Genomic DNA, 21,099 nt, shown 5'->3' with positions numbered 1-21,099 from the left:
TACCAAGATATGTCTGATCCATTGCCGTGTCAGCAGCCTTTATTATCTGTGAATCTTGGGATGAATTCCTTGGATCCATAGTTGTTTGAACAGGTCATTCACAATGTTGGTATTCATGGAAAGAAAAAAAAAGATATGGAGACCAGGCGACAAATCGTTTTACTTTTTGCGTATTTACATGTTCGATTGCACGCATGGCAGATTAAAAAGAGAAGGGAGAGCTACATCATTGAGGGCACGCAGGAAGATGCCGAAGCGCTGGCCAGATCTTGGTCCAGCCGTCCAGGCTTGTCACAAGCGGAAGCCGAAGCGCAGGAAGAAGAAGCAGAGCTTGGCGAGGACGATGACGGACTCGATCACCCACAGCAGGTAGAAGACGACGTTCTCGTACAGGATCTGGAGGAAGTCGACGCGCGGGAGGCCGCCAGCCCCGAGCCTCCGCCGGCGCAGCGCGGCGGACAGCGCCCGGACGCGCAGCGTCCACCGCGGCGACGGCGACTGCTGCTGCCCGCGCCCCCCGGTCGGGGCCGCCATCCTCATCTTCTTCCGCAGCCACTCCCGCTTCCTCCCGCCGGCCATGGGGGCGGCGGCCGGCCGATCGGCTGTGGCGTCTCCGAGCTCGATCACTACTTCGACCTGAATACCTGATCCCGTGTCGATGAAATTCTTGCTAGGCTGGCTACTCTGCCTCGAGCCTTTTATGTTGCAAGGTGACGCGTTCTTGCAGCCGCGTGTTGACGAATCACTGCACCAGTTTTTCCATAGTTTGGGATATGATATGCGAGTGGTTGAGACCAGGCGGCAAAAGGTTTGAAGATTAGCTAGCCATCCCAACTCTAACTGGTCAGGTCAAATTGCAGCACACGCCAGGGCCCAGCGCTAACGAGCCCGGTAGCTTCCTGGGAAGATCGCATGAGCGCTGTGCTGGCGACGGCGCGAGCTTGGCTTATGCAGCTGGCCTTGTGCAGTAACAAGGATAGTGATGGAGTGGTTCAGACTTCAGACTCGAGTAGAGGCGTGTCGCCAAGTGCCAACGGCCCAACAACTGCCAGCCTAACGGCTAGCGCGTGCGTGTACTCGTGCAGCTGCAGGCCGCGGCCGGCGCATGGCTGCTTCTGTGCTTCAGGCACGCGGAGGCTCCCGGCGACGGCGAGAGAGACGAAGCGTGTGACCAGGATCTCAGTACAAGAGTTACTATGTGTGACAGAATTAAAACTCTAATTAAGTTTAATGGTCGTCATTTGAATACATCGAGCGCATTAGTTTAATGGTTTAATTTGGCGATCCTTTCTCAACCCACGGCCCGATCGAAACATCACCGGTAGTCCCACGCGAAGGTGGGCGCAGATGGTACAAGCACGGCATAAAACTTGAAAATATAAACTCAAAAAAAGACGAAACAATAAGTTTTACAAACCGAGTTCAAATATATGAAATTAATTTACAAAACTTTACAATAGATGGTCTGAAGTTCAAAATCGAAAGATCATACACATATTCTAACTATCACCAGTTCTGATCCTTCTCGACCGGTCGGACCGGTTCACCCAACCGGTCGGACCGGTCGGCACCATTCTGCCGCCTCCACCGGTCAGACCGGTCCCACGAGCCGGTCAGACCGGTCTGCGCAAAACAGAGAGGCTGAATACTCTGCCCTCGAGTGTACAACCCGACAATCCCCTAATCTAAGGGTCTCGTTCCACCACCTCCCACCCTTCTGCATCCCGGCGGATGAACTTGACAAAGCAGGGGCAGAAGTCGACGTACGGATGCCCTGAAATAATATTTGTGGCAACAAACCCTGAGTATACTAATACTCAGCAAGACTTACCCGACCAATGGGTATAACTTAGCCCACATACCTAGACATGCACGGCTTTTGGCTGGTGGTTTGTTTTGCAGAAATAGCAACAAGAGGTGTATCCTTACTTTCAATGTTTTAGCCGCATATTTTATATAGATAGACTCTCACTAAGGATAGTATCCATTTTTATATCTCTAATATCCGCGAGACAAAGAGATCAAGGCCCTCATATCCGCGAGACACGGCGAATCGATCCGATTTAACCTTGCAAGGTGGACCTAACCAACACGGCACGCAAAAGCCCCGTCGGACCCCACGCACCAACTTTTCCCCTCCCCGCCTCGAACTACAGGAACCAGCCCAACGACATATGGTCAGCCGAGCTCAACGTGAGACCACCAAAAGTAAACATATGCATCCCAATTCTCCGCGACTACTCGACTCGCCCCAGGAGTTGGGTGCGGGTTCCTGTACTTTCGAAGCAAAGCAGTACTCGGCTTACCAGTTTCGACTACCTCCTACTCCCGGCATGCGGTTAGTACAATTCAATCCCCGATCAGCACTGCCACAACGACTGGTCCTTAACCGACACGGACGGGGCTAAGACACCCAGAAACCATGTCATGCTGCCAAACCTAATACCATCATCCCCGCCCGGTCTCACATCTCCCTACCCATTTCAATCCATTTCTCAAATACTGAAGTATAAAGATAATAATGTATCTCGCGAGTAACCGGCAATTACTCGGCTTCTAAAGTTTCCTGTGTCTCGCGAGTGACACAAAGTCACCCGATTTCTACCGGACTTATTTAGCCTAGCACCACTATCGACCTAGACATACTAGTAAAAACTCAAGGAAACCTAGGGATCATGCAGCTAGGGTTCTAATCAATTCCTAATACGTAATGCACAAGTAATAGATAAAACATATACATAGTGAATCATAATTTAAAATAATAGAACATGCACCGGGGCTTGCCTTGCGTCTGCTGCTCAACACTAGGGTGAGTTGGGCCTTGGGCCGACTCCCCGCGAATCTCCTCCTGCGGGGCTTGCCCCCGCAGCTCCTGTGGCTCCGCAACCACCTCGTATACGACCTCCTCCGCCGCGGCTGCTACACGTATGCATATGACATGAGAATGTATGCAAATACGACATGCAACAACAATCTTTGAAATGCCCAAGTAGAAACACTACAAATTTACCCCAAATTTACCAAATTCTACATCCAATAGTTCTAATAAAACTCGGAATATCCGGATTCATATCCGGAATATCCGGACTCCGAAGTCCGGAGTTTCCGGGCCTATACCCGGAGTTTCCCCCGGAGGGTCCCAAACCCGGAGTATCCGGGTTTATACCCGGAGTTTCGCCCGGAGTGTTAAAAAACCTGGAGTATCCGGGCTTATACCCGGAGTCTCCGGGCTTGACAGCATTTTCACCCCAAAAACTGAAATCTTAATTTTTGGCAAAACCACCCCACCAAATTTGAAACCCTCTTGAATCCTAGTTGAAGGATGCATATAGAGATGATTGACCAAAGAAAATCAACTAGAACATCCTAAAACAACCAAATCGGCGAGCCCTAGCTTCTAGTACCTTGAGCTAGTTCCTCTTGCAAGAAAACTCGAAAACGATGTCGCCCCAAGGTGGAATACTTGTAGAAGATGATCCCCCACGCCGAGTGAAGCTCCCTTGGCCTTGGAATCAAGTTGAAATGAAAGATTTTGGAATCTAGAGCTTAGGGGAGAGGGAGAGCTCGTGAGGGAGGTGAGGGAGAGAGAGGTAACGGGAGAGAGTGAGAGTGAGGGTGAGGGAGAGAGATAGTGATATTTTCTATTTAAATAATTGTGGGGTCCAGATGACCAAATTATAGAAATAGAAACTCCACGCCCGGAGTATCCGGGCCAATGGCCGGAATATCCGGGTGTTACACTATCTGTTAGTCTGTCTTCTGTACACATGTGAGTACTGACAAGGGAAACACCACTGCCAACCTGCTCGGGGTCACTGATCTGCACTTCCGATCCGGCAGATTACCTGAACATCGCCTCTGCATCCTCTCTGCCGCATCAAGTCATGGTGATCTGATCCCCACCTCACCTTCAGCCTTGAAGACGTCGCACCTTTGACACGTGGACGTACCGCAACTAAACGTCCTGCAGGGCACAGCACAACGGCGACGCGGCGGATTGGGCTGCTGCGTGTGGCGGTTCAGCCGGCCAGCGCCAGTGTGGCGATCAGGAGGCTCGTCGCCGGCGACAGGATCGTCTTCTTCTTGCTGGCGCTGATGTTGTCGCCGTAGTCCGGCGGCGACATGGACCCGTAGAGCGGCGGGGAGTTGCCGTATCCGGTGGGTGGGGAGCTCCCGTACCCGCCTGGAGGAGACCCGTAAGTTGGCGTCAGCGGCGTCGACGTGTTGAGGACAGGAGCACCGGTGCTGTCAGAGAGATTCACCCCAAAAAAACAGAAATCAGCACGTTTGTTTAACCTTGTTTCCTGCAATTTTGTTTCGGTGAAAAAGCTGCTAGAACTTACCTCGTTGCTGGATACTGACACGCCGAACTACCTGCGCACACAATTGAAAGCAGCGAATGAATATCTAGACAAAAATTTCAATTCTTTTTTCTGAAAAAAAATCACGACGTGTTCTGGATGGAGCTTGCTGATGGGTACAGTAGTTTACTTGGGTTGGTGCTGGTGAGGACGGCGGTGCCGGCGAAGTCGCAGCTGGTCTGGACGGGGTTCTTCTGGTAGTAGCTGTTGAAGGCGTAGGAGGCGTGGTCGCGGACGGTGTCCGGGTTGAAGCAGCTCCCGCCCTGCTGGATCGGGGAGCAGTCCGCGCCGCCCTGCCCGCACGCGTAGTCCAGCGCCACCTGCAGCGCCGTCGCGCTCGCGCTGGGGCTCGCCACGCACCAGCTCCCGCCGCCGCCGCCGGCCAGCGACGGCGTCTGCGTCGCCGGCGTCGCGGTGGGCATCGCCGTGGGCGTCGTGACCGTGGGGGTCACCACGGGGACGGTGGCCAGAGGCGAGGTCACGTCCCGCTCCGGCGTGTCCCCGGCGCGCCCCAGCTCGGCGTGCTCCGGTCTCTGCTCGCTTCCCCTGCCTGCAGCTGCAATCCATCTTTCAGTACTCAGTAGCTGGATGAAGCTTTCGCCTTGTGCTCAGTTTGATTTTTAGTACTGTAATTCCCTCTGGTGATTAAGAAAAAGAAAAGCAAATATTTGTTTCGTAGTTGATCCTGATAAAGTGGGTGCTTGTCTGTTGGTGCGACTTGTGACACGACACTCTGCTCGTCAGCAGCAGCAACCACGTCGGACTAGATTAAAGTGACCAAGCAAGCAAAAGACAAACACAAGATCTCAACCGAAAAACAGCGCATCTACGTAATCCCACAGACAATTCCATGTTCTCTGTAACCAACCAGCTTTGCTGTTCAAATCCAAGTTCGTTGCAAGTGAGTGACATGCCAATCAACAGATTCAGCCTCCAAAGCACAGGAGCTGCAACTACGAGACAGCAGGCAGTCGAGCGACTCACCATGGCAGAAGAGGAGGACGGCGAGGAGAGACGCCAGCCAATGGACTGGCCTCAGACCTTCCATGAGCCTCGCCCCCTCGCCTCGAGCTCGCCCAGGCCCAGCGCCTGACCACTCCGAGCGAAGCTTGCTCAGCTCTGAGCTCTGCCTCGCAACAAGGTCAGTGCTTACTAGTAGCCTGCAGGGGCCTGCTGATTCAGGAGCACGTGCAAAGTGAGCTCGCCAGCTGCTGCTGCTGCTGCTACCGCTCTTCTACTCACTGCATCTACCTGCAGAAGCTGCTGGTGTGCAGAGTGCAGACGCATGTGCTTTCTAGTTTCTTCAGCACACGGATGAATTCGCAGGCCGGGTCGGGGGATAAGAGGAAACTTGGGCGGGGAGACTGCTTGGCCAGGGGCTTTAATCCGCGGTGCTGAGCAATAGATTAAGACGAAAGGAGTGAGAAAGTAAAAAAAAAATGGTTGGGTGAGTTGGGAGGTGAACGAAATGAGAGGACAGATTCTTGATGCTATGTGGTGGGGTAGACCATACACCGCCTTCATGATGGCGAATTAGCCGCCATGATGAGCCGTGGATTTCCGTTTGGTGCAGCCGGGCACACCGGGATTAGATTATCTTGTAGTAGATCGGAGCGAATTTCTTCCAGATTCGTGTAGGAATGCGATTCCTTCCTTTTTCCTGTACAAGTACTAAATCAAATACGTGCTTAGACACGTTCGCGGAAAAAAAAGGTACATGCTGAATCATGCACTCTATATATGTATATCCTGTATTGTAACGATCATGTCTATCTGAATCACTGTACTCTGTATCCTGCTTCTCAGGTCATTGTCCCCACACAACTGCTTCAACCTCATACTACCAGCCAGATGTCGAGCTCATCGTGACATCGTTTCCTGATGGCTCGCCCGTTGCCACTACCCGTCGAGCAGGTTGGTCCTGATCGAGTTTTGCGATAAGCTGGTAAAGACTAAAGAGAACCGGAGAAGGAGACCAACTTTTCATCTGATGCCGTCTGCGGTCTGCCTGCCTGCGTCTCCTTTGTACTTTGCAAACCGCAAAGTCGGCCACGGGACTAGCCGATAGATCATGCAGTGTAAACCAGTGATCACCGGGCGTACAAACGACGCATCGAAACGGGAAAGCGCCTGACCTGACCTGGAGCAAGCCGATGCCTCCATCCAGGTTCTCCGCCCCCACGCTTTGCATCTCCTTTCGCGCGCCTTGAGCGGAGCAGAGCCGGATCGGCCACTGAAAAAGCTCGGAGATTTGCTTTTTGTCCCTCGAGCCATAGGTCCAGGACTAGCCGTAGCCGGCGCCGCCTAGGGAGGAGTAGAAGAAGAACGTGGTTGCCACTCGCCACCCTCTGAAGCCTGAGCATCCGATGAACAGTGGGGTCGGCTAAACCTAGCAGTGCCACGAGTAGATGCAAAGCCGCACTAGGCTGGTGTAAAGCCATGGAATCTGTTGCCAGTGGCCGCTGGGCTACTAGAATGTTTCCATGGAATGGCCGAAATTCTCAGACGCAGAGACTTCGTGAGGAAACGGGAAACTACAAGGAATCAAACATTTTTTTAAAAAAAAGAAGGATGGCGGTCAGACTTGGGGCAAAGCAATACTGCAGTCTGATAGATTGAATTTGTTGTCATGGAAGCAAGAAGCAAGCGTTTTAATCGTGGCGTCGTTAGTGGGATTTGGGTGTGGCAGTCATAGTCACTCGTAGCTCGAACAGGGGTCCAACACTAGTGACGAGACGAGCAACTTGTTTGCGAATTTTTAAAGCTGTCGGAAGGAAAGTTTGTGAATTTTCGTCCACGCCTAGGGGCAGGCAAACAAAGCCGCTGCCGCCGCATGCTCCCCATTTTATACTAGGGCTGTTTGCTTGGGCAGTCTAGAGCTCCCTGCCGTGCTCGGGATTGCTGCTAAGTGCTAACACTATGGATGGCGCGATGATTGCTTGGGAGTGATGGCAATGGCCCGCGGCTTAGACCAATCATCATCATAATAGAGATTAAAGACCAAATGAAAAGGCTGCCTGCTACTCTTTCGCTTTGCCTGAGCAGATTTGAGCAGAACTGGGCCAAATGTGAAAAATCAAAGAAGACAGACATGATTATTGATTGGGATCCACTGGTGCTGATAGTTTCTCCTCGGCCCAATACGAGTTGGGCCACGGCCCATCGAACTTACCGATAGGCTAAATGTTGGCCCAAAACCTATCATGGCACAGTTGATTGGCCATCTGAAAACCTGATACTGAAGAAAGTGCTGCATGAAAGCATGAGCTCATTTTATATCGACCCTGAACTCTCTCGACTTTCTTTCCCCATCGTACAGTAAACAGCGGCGACTCCGGGGCGGAAATCCGATCCGCCGCCGATTCGACCAGCGCCTTGCGTCCGATGCCCTCGCCGGTGTCGGAGGTGGAGGGTGCCTGGTCAATCGGCGGCTGGTCGTACAAATATTCTATATAGTTTAGTCGGTTTATGTAGTTTATGGTTCTCGGTGAAGATGGAAAGGTCCTCCCTCACTCCAGCCGCTGCCGTCGCCATCGGCGTCTTCGGGTTCGTTGCCGGCAGCTCGGGAGTGTTGGTGAGTAGAAATAAAATAAATTCTTCCTCTTCCTGCTCCAGAATCGTAGGGTTGGAGGGATCTTTATCAGGGATATTTTGTTTCCTCCTTGGATGCTCTAGTGGCATAGTTGTCGATGGTGTTGGGTGTCTGATGTTGGTTCATGAGAGTGTGGAGCACAGATTCGGTGTTTTAGTCAGAGGATTCAGCACCGGCGAGCTTTTCGTTGGTTTTTTTCATGCGTTGGTGCTCCAATTAATCCTCTGTGGATTTCTTGTTGCCGGGTGTGCCCATACTTTTAGCAGCCTCATCGGCCTTGATGCCAGCGACATAGCTACGAGAGGTCAGAGGAGTTTTTTCTTCCTCTTTGGTGGTCATGGCGACGTCCGTTCCATTGGTGCACCTTTTTTTCCTACCGACTCGCTGGGAAATCGGGTTGGTTTTCATCTCCTACCACTTCTGGTGGTTTGCTTCCTCGTCTGGGCGACTCGTCGTCCAACGTGCCCGGGTTGTTGGTGATTGAGGCCCCAGATCCTTTATACACCGGCGATGTGAGTCGGCTTGTTCGTTCAGCGATCACAAGGCATGTTGGTGTTCCCGATGTGCTGCTTATGGTGCAAATAAAAATTTCTGATGTTTTTTCATCGGAGAGGTGGTCGGCTTCACGATTGGCAGCTTCGACCGTTAGCGATGGAAAGACGATCGGGAGAAACTTGCAAAGATTTGGATGTAATTTGTTTTACTTTCAGAATTATCTTTGTAAGTTTTGAGATGTAAACTACTAGAAATTTATGTGAAATATAATCTCGGTTTTCTCAAAAAAAAATCATATCGACCCTAGTCTCCAACCAATTCAGGAAACTGCAGACAACTTCCATCACTTTAGATCAAGGCAGCTCATCGATCAGATCATCCACGCGGAGAAGGAGATAAGGCCAATATACTAGTAATTCTGTTTGCATCATCCACGAGAGCCACGGCCACGCCGTCCGGTCCCAGGACAGGGCTGCAGGACAAGTTGAGGGCGAACCTGACAGCAACTGTTGGAGCTGATGATCCCAAGCCGGCCACTTGTTCAAGTGATTGACACGATGCCCATACCCTGCTAGTTCCATCCATGACAGACAGCAATTGTTCGTTCAAAAAAAAAGTTACAAATCCACGGAAATGCGGCTGCAAACCAAAGCAGTGCAAAGTAGTAAGTGGCCGGCAGCTATACTCAAAGCCGTCACTCGATCGACAGCAAAGCTGGAGTTCAGTCACCCAGCCTCAATCCGTCAGGTCCAGCTGAGCAGAAATCTTGGCGCGTCGCCGGTGACCGCGACAGGAGTTCGGCATCGATCGGCCCTGCAAAGGAAGCAGCTCGCTTCTCTGCAGTCTGCACCATTGCCTCATGCATTATCAAGTTCAGACCAGTAGTTGCAACAACCAGTGGCCATCCCCGCTTTGTAACCCCGTAGCCGATTGATCAAGTCGGCGTGAGACAATCACAGCAAAACACAGGGGGATCGAGCAGAACGAGGACAGATCCTCGACCGAGTTTCCATTACAGAGTAATTTTCTTTCTTGTCTTTCAGGTCTGTTACACGGGTTAAGTACCCGACTCACATGCTGGCCTCAGGCCCACTTTACAGAGGCTCTGTTACTCAACCGGCAACAGGCGACGAAGACGTACTCAGGGCGTCGCTTCCTCCAGGCGTTGGCGCACTCTGGTGGGGTGTGACAGCTCCCCCCCCCCCTTGAGATGCGGCTTGTCCCCAAGCCGATGCAGATGGGAACCGCTCTTTGACGACGTAGTAATCTTCCCAGGTTGCCGAGGAAGCCGGTATCTTGGACCACTTGATTAGCACTTGTGGAACAGCAGTGTTTCCCTTCTTGACGAGACGGCGATCCAAAATGCATTCAGGAGCTGTGTCATGAGCAGAAAGGTCGACCAAAGTAGAAATGTCAGAGAAAACAGGTGAATGGTCAGGAAGAAACGGTTTCAGTTGTGAAACATGAAACACATTGTGGATCTTGCTATCCAACGGTAACGACAGTTTGTAAGCAGCAGTCTCCACTGTCTCCGGAATCTCAAAAGGCCCAAAGAACTTGTATGCTAGTTTTGGGTAAAGGCGATTGGCTACCGAGGATTGAGCATACGGCTGAAGTTTGAGAAGCACCTTATCACCCACCAGAAACGATCGGGGTGTTCTGTTTTTGTCAGCTTGCATTTTCATTCTATTCTGGGCAGTGATCAGCTGTTGTTTCAACAAAGCAACATGAGCTTCTCGGTCTTGCAACAACTCAGTGACCGTAGCTTCAATGGAAGAAGAATCTCCACTGACTGTGATCAGCCCCAGATTAGGTTCACAGCCATAAAAGAGCCTTGAAAGGGGAACAACCAAAAGAAGAGTGGAACGACGAGTTGTACCAAAGTTCAGCTAGGGGAAGCCAGGCTTTCCATTTTTGTGGTGATTGTTGGATAGAACACCTTAAGTACATTTCCAAACATTGATTTACCCGCTCAGTCTGACCATCCGTTTGTGGATGATAAGCAGTACTGTGTAACAGCTTAGTGCCCAGTTGGGTGAACAGATCCTGCCATACACTGCTGAGAAACACTCTGTCCCTATCATAAACCATGGTCCTGGGTACACCATGTAATTTAACCACTGAATCTAAAAGCAATTTGGCCACTTGTCCTGCAGTAAAGGGATGTTTGAGAGGCAGGAAATGAGCATACTTTGTAAATCTGTCCACTACAACCAAAATCACATTGCAACCTCCAGAGACAGGCAGACCTTCAATGAAATCCAGAGAAATATCTTGCCAGGCACCTTCTGGAATTGGTAGAGGTTGAAGCAAACCAGGAGGATGGATATGTTCATATTTAGCTTGTTGACAAACAGAACATTGCTGCACAAAATTTTCCACATATGTTTTCAGGCCTTTCCAGTGAAAGAGATGCTTGACTTTGTAATAGGTTGCTTGTATCCCAGAGTGACCTCCAATAGGGCTAGCATGAAGTGCAGCAATCACTTTAGTTTTCAATGCAGAGTTGTTGCCCACCCAAACATGATTCTTGTATTTGATCAGACCATTATCCAGGGAATAACCATTAGCATCAGGAGATTGTACAGCCAAAGACTGAAGTAAGTTATGTGCCACTAGATCTGTATGGTAAGAATTAAGTACCTCTTGCAGCCATTTGGGTGTGGGCATAGAAACTGACTGAAGAGCCATCAAGTGACCAACTCGAGAAAGAGCATCAGCAGCTACATTTTCCTTGCCTTTCCTGTAGACTACCTTGAAATGGAGACCCATTAATCTGGTCATGGCTTTCCTTTGTAAGTCAGACTGGAGGTTTTGCTCAGTTAAACAGGCCAGGCTCTTATGGTCAGTTCTAATAATAAATTCTTGATGTTGTAGATAAGGTCTCCACTTTTCAAGTGCCATTATCAGAGAAAGGAACTCTTTTTCATAAATAGATAAATGTTGATGAGTAGGACCCAAAGTTTTACTCAGAAATGCAATGGGTTTACTGTCTTGCATAAGTACTGCACCCACACCTGTGGCACAAGCATCTGTCTCCACAATGAAAGGAGCTGAAAAATTAGGAAGAGCCAACACTGGTGTGGTGGTCATTGCCAGTTTCAAAGCTTCAAAGGCTGTGGTAGCTTCAGAGTTCCACTGAAACTGCTTCTTCTTGAGAAAATTAGTTAATGGCTTGGCAATAATACCATAATAATGCACAAAATGCCTGTAGTAACCAGTTAATCCTAGAAATCCCCTGAGTTCAGTAGGAGTAGTAGGAACCGACCAGTTCAACATGGCAGTTGTCTTGGAAGGATCAGTAGCCACCCCTTGAGAAGAAATAATGTGACCTAGATACTCAATTTGAGATTGTGCAAAAGAACACTTGGTGGCCTTGAGAAAGAACTGATTGTGCCTTAATTGAGTGAGAACTGCCCTTAAGTGGAAGACATGATCAGCCAAAGATTTGCTGTAGATGAGAATGTCATCTAAAAAGATCAGGACAAATTTTCGAAGAAAAGGCTGCAAAACTTCATTCACTATGCATTGAAATGTTGCATGTGCATTTGTAAGACCAAATGGCATCACCCTGAACTGAAAATGGCCATAGTGTGTTTTAAAAGCTGTCTTGTGCTCATCACTTTGTAACATTCTGATTTGATGATAACCCGAGGTCATGTCCAGTTTAGTGAAAAACTTAGAACCAAATAGTTCATCCAAAATCTCCTCAATGATAGGCAATGGAAATCTGTTCTTAATAGTCAGACCATTCAATTTTCTATAGTGTACACAAAATCGCCAACTACCATCCTTTTTTTGAACCAATAAGACTGGTGAAGCAAAAGGACTGTTGCTATGAGTGATGAAACCAGCAGCCAACAATTCTTTGATTTGCCTTTCAATTTCATCTTTATGGTGGGGAGAGTATCTATAAGGCCTGGAGTTAACTGGGATAGCATCAGGGAAAAGGGGGATGGTGTGGTCATAGGTTCTATGAGGTGGTAATTGTGTGGGTTTTTGAAACACATCAGCAAATTAATGTAATAAAGCTGTAAGTTCAGGAAAAGTGGAAGAAGTAGGAGTGGAATCACCAATCTGTAGTGCAGCCATGGCCCACACATCATTACCCTGATGCCACTTAAGAACACTCTCAGCTGATACTGCAGCAAGAGATAGAAGTTTAGGGTGAACACCTTGCAGTTTGACAAGTTGACCTTGATGGGCAAATTCAACAGAATGTTCTGACCAATTACAAGTCATAGGACTGTTTTGCTTGAGCCAATCATAACCCAAAATGGCATCATATGCTCCAAGATCCAGTACTTGCATCTCAGTTGTGATAGTATGACCCTGGCACCACCATTCTAGAGTTGGAACCACTTTATCAGTATAAAGAATCTGACCATTAGGTAATTTGACAGCTCTGGATGGAGAAGAAACTATTGGAATGTTCAACAGTTGCACAAAAGACTGATTGATGAAACTGTGTGAGCTGCCACTGTCCAGTAACATCAGGAGAACTTTGTTTTGAACTAAAGCTCTCAACTGCAACACTTCCCCTTGAGATGTCCCAGCTAACGCATTCAGAGACAGGTGCTCAAACTGCTCTTGCAAAGAATCTTCAACAGCTAACTGCGTCAGAACTTCTTCAGAAAGTGTTTGATCAAGATCATTGATAGCCAAAGCATTCAGATGTTGTTGAGGACGTTTAGCACAAGAGGCTGCATGGGCTTTATCATATTTGTCACCACAATACATGCACAACCCGTTTGCCTTGCGATAATCTCGTAGCTGCCGTTCCTTCCATAATGGATTAGTAGAGGAAGCAGATGAGCGAGTGTATGACTTGGTTGTAATGACAGAAGATCTGGAAGAAGTGGAAAACTTGGGTGGACGAAATTTCCTCTCCTCGCCCAACTGACTCTGAATCTTAGCTAGCATGATGGCCTTTTTAACTGTCTTAGGTGCCATAGACTGAACAGTCACACGTACTTCTGACTTTAGACCTTTGATAAAATGAGTAACAAAGAAGACCTCATCGAGGCCAGTGTTGTGCATCGAGGCCTGATACTGGAGATCAGTGAAAGCAGAGATATACTCATCCAGAGAACCCTCCTGTTCTAGAGCGATCAAATCGGAAATAGAGTCACGATATGTATATGAACCAAATTGATCTTCCACAGCAGCCATGAATTCCGACCAAGTACCCAAACCATGTTTCAGTTTATACACTTGTAACCACTTGGCAGCGTTGGCATCCATGTTCATGGATGCAGATGTAACCCACATAGACTCAGGTATGTTAAAGATGTGAAAATAATCAAGACATTTATCCTTCCAGATTCTAGGATTTTCACCAGTAAATTGTGGAAAAGCCATTTTAGGAACGGCATGACAAGGCAGTGCAGACGAATCACGACCAGAACAATTGTAACCCGAGGAAGAGTGGGGAAAAGGCGGCTCACCAGAACCAGATGCATTCATGGATGGTTGAAATGGAGGACGAGTGGGACCAGAATCGGTGGTAGGGAACCGTTGGGCGAGACGCGAAACAGTCTGACCTGTAGTCTCCAACTGCTTGGCCAGAGTAATCTGATCCCGTAACACCTGGTCCATGATTTGAGCACTCAAGTCGATCTGCGCAGACATCTGGGATTGGACCCGCTTGATGTTGCCGACTCGGGCGAACAACAAATCGATGCTCTCTGTCATCTGATCCCAGTGAGAATTCTCGCACTGAGAGAAGGACTCCATCGCGTCGAGGATGAATTGGGTCTAAGCGGAAGGCTTTGGAGGCGCCGTGGTGGAATTCGTCGAAAACCTTGTCCGCGAAATGGAGATGCGCTTGAGCTTGACGAAGAACACCACAACACGAAATCCCGAGTCCCCAACTAAACCTAAGCGGCGCCGGAACTGGATCTGTGGCCGACGGCGCTAGAACAGCTAACCGTCGGGTGGCGGTGGTCGTCGCCGACTGGGAGTCGGTGGACGGGACGGGGACGCCGGAATCGGAGCGATTCACGGCGGGGCGAGTCACAGTCGCTGTGGCGGCGGACCGGACTGGGGGATAAGGTGACGAATCAAGCAGAATCGCGCCGGGGATAGCCTGAATCTGATACCACTGTAACCATGTTGCCGATTGATCAAGTCGGCGTGAGATAATCACAGCGAAACACAGGGGGATCAAGCGGAACGAGGACAGATCCTCGACCGAGTTTCCATTACAGAGTAATTTTCTTTCTTGTCTTTCAAGTCTGTTACACGGGTTAAGTATCCGACTCACACGCTGGCCTCAGACCCACTTTACAGAGGCTCTGTTACTCAACCGGCAACAGGCGACGAAGACGTACTCAGGGCGTCGCTTCCTCCAGGCGTTGGTGCACTCTGGTGGGGTGTGACACGCTTCCGGGAGAAAAAGGATAGCGCTTTTTTTTACTCTCATGAAGAAGAATGAGTGTGAAGGGCCACTGTTCTTCGATCAGACCCTACCTCCGATCGGTTCAGAAACTTCAATCCGGTTGTTGAAAAAAAAACTTGAATCCAGCACCTGTCAGCTTCTTTATAACTGAAGGCCGAAGCCAATAATTCATACTGTTCCTACTCCGCTTGATCCAAGCAAATGATTCACATTCTTACTCATGTTGATACCCATGCAGTTTTGTTCGAAAAAAAAAGGAACAGAAATACAGGCCCATACAGCGAAGCAAAGATTGTAGTTTTAAAAACGCGACACGAGAAGTCGACAACTGCTGGTTCTTGGAAACTACTGGCAACCCCTGAATCAGAATCTGCATACAGGTGATGTTGGTTCCAGGACAAGACTGCAGAGTTTGGCTGGCCGCCACATGACAGACACCAATGGGAGCTTACCCGGCCTCAAGGACCCAGCAACTCCAGCATCAGCACACACAGCCACTAGTTCAGCTGCTGATTGACAGCGTGCTTGACACTTGGGACCCCCCCTACAACATGTGCTGCGGTGAGAAACCCATTGGATGCTCCGGTGACATGATTGTTTGCTACTTTGCTCAAGCATCCTCAGCCAAGAACTTTTTGCGTGGCAGCCAGGGCAACAACATTGACCGAGGAGTTAAAGCGCACGGCAGTTTTTACGCGGCTCACAGCCGCTTACAAGCAGTTTTCAGAGGTTTCGCGTCCAGGTCTGAAAAAATTCTACGAACTACAGTCAACGGCGACACTCGGCATTATTGGGTAGAAAGAACAGGAACCTGAATTTGACAAGCGGGCTCAAGTGGCGCGCTTTTTCAGTTTTTCTTCACCTCATCATTCAAAGCCTTCATATTCCTAATTCCTTGCACACCTCCTCCTTGTTTGGGATTATTTTTGTGTTGATTGAATCTTCTCTGCATCTCTCACGAATAATATACTGTATTTTGCTCCAATGATGTCCTTCTGTGTGCTTGTATTATTGCTGTTCTTTTTTATTTTTTTCTACAGATGGTGTGCGTATGACATGGTTGCAGCAGTTGACCACATGCATGTATTCCGTTTCCAGTGGAGTGCGGTGTGGCCTGAGGGTACAAGAAACGCAAGTTGCCGTGCAAGAAACTGAGAAAGAAAAGGGAGAAGGAAACGAGCAAGAACAGCTCACATGAGCAGAATACAAGCTGCAAATTGCATGGTCTCATGCATACCATTCTCCCCTTCCCCTAAAAAAAGCCAAAATTTTTGCCAATGGCTCAAGGGCAAAATTTTACAACCATTTTATCAAAAAAAACAAATGTACAGCCATGGCATTAGCAAAGGAAAAGAGACTAACAAACAGGGGAAAAACACAAGCAACATTTTCAACGGCAGGGGCTATCCGAGCCACCACTTAGTTCAGTGTTCAGAGAGTTGACGACGAGGGCTGCAAAATTCCATGTTCTTCAGATTACGACGCACATCAACATTCATAGAAAGAAAAAAGGGGAGCATATATTTTTTTTTGAAAATAAAAAGGCGCATATCAGATGTGGAAGGACGGAGCGACAAGTTCAGCATTCGTTTCTGAAGAAGCGGAGCAGCTGAGTCCATCGGAAGCAGTCACGCTCATGGTGCATGAATTTTCCAGCGGGATGAACAGGAACCCTTTCTGGGGCCACACTACACTAGCATCCATCTCCCTACCTAGTTTATTGTACAATGTTGTCTCGCTTCGTTTCGGCGCTAATCTACCAATAATACGGCTTTATCTCTGCACTGAACAGTGGTTGGCGATTGGCGTCAATAATGTACTCCTTTTGTATTATTGTCGCTGTTCCTTTCTGATCCAGAACTCCACATGGCGCCTGACTTGGATCCATTCAGTGATCACAACTCATCGAACGCAGTGTGCCGACGGCTCAAGAAATGCTGCAAGTTGCTCCAAAGAAACTTGGGAAAACGCGGTAGCGAGAGCAACAGATACCCAGTTTTTCAGAGCAGGCTGACCTGACCTGCCCGCCCTCTCGATGCACATCACAGCACTGTTCCTCCCTTGATTCAGGGATCGCCGGCGAACTAATCAGTTGCTGCGGGCAGTGTAGCAGAAATTCCAGAGCACCGTTTCATTTTGCTCGCAAGAACGCAAACCGTTCGAAATTTGTGCGAATTCTGCTTGATCGCAGGCAACGTCGACCGGCATCACAGGACCCGTGTTCTTTGCTCTTTGGGGCAAAATTGGACGACTTGTTTTGCTTGGTGTTTTTATGGAACATTCAGCTGCTACCACAGAAAGAACGAGGCAACCTGACCTGACGCGGCTCCAACCTCACACAGGCCTTCCATTTGAACCGTGGGATCACACCTGACGTGACCCCAACCTTCACACAGGCCTCCCATTTCTTCCCCTTCTGCTACGCTGGAAAAATATCACGCCCGATCATCACCTGCGAACCACGAACCATGGATCATCCGCTAGCATCACCGACAGTGATGGATAGAACGGGCCACCAGCATCAGTGGCCCAGCGTTTTGTTTGGTCAGGAATCACGATTCCTAGAACCTTCCTCGTATCATTATCAGCAACCACGATCACCCACGTCGGCAACGAAAAATCTATTGCTCACATCACACTGGTACGACAAAACCATACTAGGATCATTACAAGCACCAGCATATGAAACTACAGTGTGACAGCGACCACTCACTCACCTCCGGCCACAATTAGGGCCGCGGCCATGCCCCACCCCGCGCTTAGCCGCTAATGGCGGTTTTAATATGCACCGGGGCGTGGCGCACATGGGCGTGTACAATACCGGAACTGCCCTTGCTTCAGACCGCCCTCACGCTGCCACGCTGGACAACGTGGAGTCAGCTGCAGCGTGGCGGCGGCGGGGTCCGTCCTGGCCGGTCGAGGACGATGTCGCCGCGCGGTAGGCCGCGCAGGCGTGGCGGGCCGGCGCGCCGAGCGCCGCGTCCACGGCGGCGTCGCTCCACCGGTCCCTCATCGCCCGGTTCAGCCGGGCGACGAAGTCCTCGCGCTGCCGCTCGAGGTGCCTCAGGAACCGTGCCGACATGCACCGGCGTCCCCCGTCGCCCGACGACGACGACAGAGGCGTCGCCTCCACCTCGGCCGCGGCGTCGCCGGCCGCGGCGGAGGCGAGGTACTCCACCATGGCCTCGGTCACGCGCGCGGGGGCGGCGCCGCGGCCGTCCCACAGCCACATGCGCGCCACGGCGCGGCGCACCGCAGCGGCCACGGCGTCGGCGGCTGCCGTGCCGGTGGCAATGCCGGATACGAGCGCGGGGCTCAGGGAGATGACGTACTCGCCGGGAGCCGCGGAGGCGTCCACCGTGGCGCCCGCGGTGAGGTTGTGCCCGGCCATCTTGACGGTGACGCGCCGGACGTGCTTGCGCGGGAACGACGCGTCCGGGAAGAGCGCGCGCTCCACGCCGCGGCTGGCGTACTGCAGGATGCGCTCGGCGCGGCCGTTGGACACGAAGAAGAGGTCGAACCGCCGGCCGGCGCCACCGCCGCGCTGGGCGCCGGCGCTCACGACGTCGATGCCGAAGCCCTTGGCGGCCTCGTGCTGCGCGAACAGGGACGCGCACGCGATGGCGATCACGGCCACGACGCGGAACACGACGCTCTGCGTGGAAGGGGAGGAGGAAGCCACCCGAGGGGCCGGGACGGCGTCGGCGGCGACGTCGTCGATGTCGACGGAGGACGAAGAGGCGGCCGCGGTGGAAACGGGGAGGAGGAGAGGAGCCTCCATTGGTGTGGTGGAGCACGGCCGGGGAAAGACCGAGCCTTTCCTTGCCGGTGCTTGTAAGCAAGGGAGCGGAGCCGACGGCGCGAAGCGAGCGTGGAACTGGCTGCCACGATAATGCGAGCGGCGCGGGTTATTTAACGGCAAACGTTTTGGCGTCCGAATGAATGAATGATTAGGTTTGTGTTAGGTGCGGTTGCCGTCCGGTGTCAGTTTTACAGATTTTTCCGGGACGCGTCCAATAGCCAGGGCTCCAGGCCAAGGCAGACAGGGTTTCAGGGGTAAGGACCCAATGGTTCTGCACTGCACAAATCTGCATTCAGGTGACTTGTGGCTTTGGAGTTACTAGAATGTCTCATTTTGAGGGACACTGACTGCAGGGTGGAGGCTCCGTGTGCAACTTAGTTTTGTCTTATCTGCAGAGAGATTTACAATTTCACAGTGGATCTACCTGTTTTAACTTGTACTGAATTTGGCAAATTGCTTTCAGCGAAAAAATTATTCAACAAAAATTGACTGCTAAGGCCTATAAAACCTTAGCTGTCCACGTGCAGATGAGGAGCTACTAGCTAGGCGTATCAGGTGCTGACTGCTGAGACTTTCTCTTAAATCAGAGTCAATGCACAGTTTTGTGAGAGAAATTCTCGAAACTGCATTTAATCTCTGGTTTGTGACTAAAACCCGCCGTTCGATAATATAAATCCCATAGCTAATCATGGCCCTGCAAAATAAAAAGGAGTTTCAAAGCTCAAAAGTTTCAGACCACTAGGATATTTTCACCCCGGAAGCACCACACAAACCCACTGGCCACCACCACGCAAACGATGCCATGCGTTCATCCAACCACCGTCTAGCTCTCATCCTCCGTAGGATTTTTTTTATTTCATTTCACGACGTTCACAAGGCATCCGACCGGATCTTCGTATTAATCAACCTGATCGCAACCCAACTTTTCTTTACACTTGTACGAGCAGAGCCCTCTCATTTTTTATGGGTTCCGTCCCTTCTGTACCTGTCTACCTGAACACCCGGAAGAAAAAATCTGACAGGCCGGCTGCCGCCGCGCGACCTACCTACCAGTTCTCCGGTGAGAGGAGCCGCCGCTTAGGCCTTCGGTCGGCCACGGCGGCGATCGAGACGAAAATCTGCACGCGTGTCGCCGGCGACCCGGCGTCCTGCACCAGAGGCGGTGAACGCTAACCGCGGCACGTCGATCGACCTGGTCGTAACCTTTCGTAAGACGCGGTGATCGCCGACGAGCGGCTGAGGCCGTACACCACGCCTGCGCGCACCGAGAAAGAAACTCCGGTCTGTTTGAGCTGAGCAGTAGGGGACGCAGATGTTTCTGCAGTTCGTTTGAGCAGGCCCTGGCCAGTCTCCATGGGCGTCCAGCAGTCCCCGGCATGGATTGGTGGTCCAACGACAAGTCTTGTTGAATTCGAATCATAGTTTCCTTGAATATTGAAACAACTATCTTTTTTAAATCAGCTGAACACAGTACTGCCAAGATTACATGCTCTGAAACATGCAGCACCTGTGATCAGAAAAGGAAACGAAAATTCAGGCATATGAAGTGCTGAAAGCCTGAAACAAGCACATGCTCTGAAACATGCAGCACCTGTGATCAGAACTCTGGCTCTAGATCAGAGAGCTCGTTATCAAAGTTATCAGTAATGCATGCCGTCTCTGATATATGAGTCAAATCGAAAGTGGATTGCCGTTGTGAGGATGATGAGTTCCGCGGAATACCGCAGTCTACAAGGATTGATGATCAATTAGCCAAAGCTAATCGTCATGTTTTCAACCCTCAGAAGTTCAGAACCACGACAGAGGAAGCCACCGGCAATTTTTGCACAGGATCACAACCACAATCTTCGAATTGATCATCGTGATTGCAATGCATCTCTGCCTTTAAACATCTGTAAACAGAGATCACTCAATTCTTTGGGGATTGCACCAATTTTGTACCTGAACGCGAGGGGACAAAAAAATTATTATTTGCCGGCCGTTTCACGACCGTGCCCGTAGGCAGTAGAAACTGGCGAGCAGCGACCTGAGCGCGATCATTGATCTCGATCCAATTTTACAACAAATTTTACAAATACATTCCTATTTTGAATCACGATCATTGATCTCGATCCAATTTTTTGCAGTGCATGCGGAGAGAGTGAGCGAACGGCGCGGGCACGACAGGCGCACAGTGTCCGCCACTCGGCTTGGAGTATGGTTTTAAATAGCGGGCTAAGGGGTTTAGCGGTTGGACTCAAAAAATAGCTAATAGCGGGCTAAATAAGACTATAGCGGACTATAGCGGCTAAAATACACACGAGTTCAAATAGCGAAACCATGTCTCAAATAGCTATAGCGGGTCATAGCAGAAGCTATAGCGGGAGATTTAAAACCTTACCTTGGAGGCATCGGCGACCGCTTCGTGAGCGTTCACTGTGCGCCCACCACAAATACACTGCCGGCTGTT

General features: G+C 50.3%; 3 protein-coding genes across 4 annotated transcripts; all 3 read right to left on the bottom strand.

Annotated features, from left to right (window-relative positions):
* Positions 1-16: 16 nt before the first annotated feature.
* LOC120664513 lies at positions 17-970 on the bottom strand. Its single transcript, XM_039943771.1, has one exon. The coding sequence runs from the start codon at positions 577-579 to the stop codon at positions 292-294; it is 288 nt and encodes a 95-aa protein (XP_039799705.1). The 5' UTR covers positions 580-970; the 3' UTR covers positions 17-291.
* Positions 971-3,616: 2,646 nt separating this feature from the next.
* Positions 3,617-5,913, bottom strand: LOC120664510 (PLASMODESMATA CALLOSE-BINDING PROTEIN 3-like). 2 transcript variants are annotated; one of them, XM_039943769.1, is made up of 4 exons: positions 5,346-5,913; positions 4,492-4,911; positions 4,344-4,374; positions 3,617-4,245 (listed from the first exon to the last, which is right to left on the bottom strand). In XM_039943769.1, the coding sequence occupies exons 1-4, from the start codon at positions 5,407-5,409 to the stop codon at positions 4,020-4,022; spliced, it is 741 nt and encodes a 246-aa protein (XP_039799703.1). In that variant the 5' UTR covers positions 5,410-5,913; the 3' UTR covers positions 3,617-4,019. The 2 variants fall into 2 exon arrangements, with proteins under 2 accessions (XP_039799703.1, XP_039799702.1); XM_039943768.1 differs by having other exon boundaries at positions 4,492-4,917; positions 5,346-5,908.
* Positions 5,914-17,454: 11,541 nt separating this feature from the next.
* Positions 17,455-18,965, bottom strand: LOC120664509. The gene has a single exon (XM_039943767.1). The coding sequence runs from the start codon at positions 18,627-18,629 to the stop codon at positions 17,697-17,699; it is 933 nt and encodes a 310-aa protein (XP_039799701.1). The 5' UTR covers positions 18,630-18,965; the 3' UTR covers positions 17,455-17,696.
* Positions 18,966-21,099: the final 2,134 nt, after the last annotated feature.

Source organism: Panicum virgatum, chromosome 3N, assembly GCF_016808335.1.
Source record: "Panicum virgatum strain AP13 chromosome 3N, P.virgatum_v5, whole genome shotgun sequence".
Lineage (NCBI taxonomy): Eukaryota > Viridiplantae > Streptophyta > Magnoliopsida > Poales > Poaceae > Panicum > Panicum virgatum.
Note: the sequence above shows the minus strand (reverse complement) of the source record. Positions and strands in the feature narration are given on the sequence as shown.